The sequence below is a fragment of the Palaemon carinicauda genome, chromosome 4, assembly GCF_036898095.1.
Source record: "Palaemon carinicauda isolate YSFRI2023 chromosome 4, ASM3689809v2, whole genome shotgun sequence".
Taxonomy (NCBI): Eukaryota; Metazoa; Arthropoda; class Malacostraca; order Decapoda; family Palaemonidae; genus Palaemon; species Palaemon carinicauda.
The window spans coordinates 178,974,084-178,976,583 of record NC_090728.1 but is presented as its reverse complement, the minus strand read 5'-3'; the positions used below and the strand labels follow the sequence as shown (position 1 = coordinate 178,976,583).

The 2,500-nt window shown below is 32.2% G+C and overlaps 1 protein-coding gene across 2 annotated transcripts in view; it reads right to left on the bottom strand.

Annotated features, from left to right (window-relative positions):
• LOC137639219 (uncharacterized) overlaps window positions 1–2,500 on the bottom strand; it is a 207,865-nt gene that overhangs the window by 17,652 nt on the left and 187,713 nt on the right. Inside the window, exon 3 of one of the 2 annotated variants that reach the window (XM_068371512.1) lies at window positions 2,415–2,444. The exons of the other annotated variant lie outside the window; for it this stretch is intronic. Coding sequence (XP_068227613.1) covers window positions 2,415–2,444 — 30 coding nt within the window. The remainder of the gene's footprint in view (window positions 1–2,414; window positions 2,445–2,500) is intronic. 2 annotated transcript variants of the gene reach the window in all.

Below are 2,500 nucleotides of genomic sequence, written 5' to 3'. Positions count from 1 at the left end.
CTTCTCTCGGCAGTCACATTACTCTATCTCAGAGATCATTGCTTTAGTTTTAACTTTCCTTCTTATCTATATCACACAGGATAGGTTAATCACAGTTTTAATAACGAGGAACTAAAAAACAAACACTAAAACGTATTTTATTACTCTATAGAATATTATCATGATCATATAGCACACGGTAAAGGAACATCATTTGCCAAACAATCTTCCAAAGAACGCAAGACACATCAGTTAAAAAGTGAAACCATAAATATAAGACTTTAAAAAGCAAATATCTTAATCCAGAAAGTCATTACAGGCAATCTAACAGAAGTGTCAGGAGTCCACAAACAAACACCATGGCTAAACAATCCAATTCACATTATTATTATTATTATTATTATTATTATTATTATTATTGTTACTATTATTATTATTATTATTATGTAAGCTACAACCATAGTTACAAAAGCTATATGCTATATATAAGCATAAGAACTACAAAGGAAAAAATATCCCAGTGAGAAAAGGAAACAAGGAAATAAGTAAACTACAAAATGAGTAAACAATTAAAATGAAATATTTTAAGAATAGTAATAAGTTTAAAACTGATTTTTCATATGTAAACTACAGTATATACTTAAAATTATGTATTTAGAAAAAAAAAATAGATGCCAGAGAGTAGCTAATATTAAGGTTAGTCTAACGGGGCTTCACGGGGGGGGGGGGGGGGCGAAGGGAGAGGGGCGAGAAGCTATAAAAAGACAAGTAAATGTGAAGTCGCCGTTAGGCCTACAGTTCTTTTGTACTTTTTGTTCAGGTTGTGCTTCTGACTTCTTTGAAATACCTCGAGTCTTTAAGACATTGCTTTTAGAGATTGTGTGAGATGCACTCTACCTTTCTGTCAAAAAAACAGTTGCCTCCTTTATTAGCCAAAGTGTTCTTTAGGTAGATTTTGTGCGCAATTTGCAAAGCGAGGATGCTAAATGTTCAGAAATTTGCATTATACGAATTATCTGTGTTTGGTTCATCATTATCATCATCACCAGAAATTTAGTATTATCATTACTATTTCATTACAGTTGGTTGTTATTGCTAGTTTTAAACATTTTGATATGACAGCCAAGTAATAATATCCTGGCTGGCATATGGTTGACTACATCGAGGGATGTTTTATATATAAAAACTCACATATAAGAATGAAATTATAATATAGATGAACAGTTTGTTGTTAATGCCTCCTTCTTTGAAATATAAGCAGGCTATAGAGGAAATGATATAATGGATTTGATGGTCTCTTTTTTATCATTTTAATGCGTTCACAATCTTTTTGTGTTAGATTTTTAATAGAATAGGAATCCAGTCTTATTTGGTGCGTTGCATCAAGAAGATATAGTTAAAGTTATTAGAATGATTGATTTTGGGTTTTCTGGCGTCGTAATATCGAGGGTCATCGAAGCAGATATCATTTGTTATAGATGAACTATAAAAGGTAATTCATTTTCAGGATAAAGTGCAATTCATGCTATTAAATCACAGAAGTTCCATTTTAAACAAGTTTATCAAAGCAAGAAAATGTATTTCTCACTGTTAGATTATGACAAGAAGAACCATTCCCGGTTATTAGATTAAATATAACTGTCAAAAGTAAATCAAGAAAACCCGTCAAAAGTTGTCAGATTACGACAATAAAAACAAATAATATGCTTTGCATGACTAAAAACTATATTCCTCATCATTAATGTCTAAATCATCCTGGTTAGACCTAGAATATCAAAGTTTCAAGTTGAAATAATTTTCCATTTCCATTTTTCGATGCACTCTGAAGTTAGGGAATGGGTTTCTGTATAAATATCTTAACAGTGAAAAGTTTGGTAATCTGATGCAACATTATTGCGACAACGTGAATGTTCACTAAACATTTGTATCCTTCATTTTTTTTCCTTTCACTTTCATTCATTGTAATTGCTGTTCATGTTTCCAATATATTTCCCATTTTTACTCTTCTACGCCATTAATCAAGTTTGGCAAAATTTGACTTCTTTTTCAAAAATTCTCCTAAGGTTTGAGGAGGATTCTATGTTTGGAATTTTATCGTAGAAAGGCCTTTCAGCTGTCGACTCTAATGATTCCGTATACGTTCCAATACACGTGATCTCTCTCTCTCTCTCTCTCTCTCTCTCTCTCTCTCTCTCTCTCTCTCTCTCTCTCTCTCTCTCTCTCCTCAATCATTTCAATTATTTCACATTTTATTCATATATCTATGCAGAAGCATATATATATACATAAATATAATTCATAATGACGAAAACTACCTCGTGAGAGAGAGAGAGAGAGAGAGAGAGAGAGAGAGAGAGAGAGAGAGAGAGAGAGAGAGAGAGAGAGAGAGAGAGATGAACATCATAGTATGTTAAATGTTTTCAGTAAATACTTACATTTGCTTGACACACATTCGGTGCTGGCACCTGCAAAGAGAAATCGAATAAATCTCCATTCTTTTATGGATCATTTACGATTATTT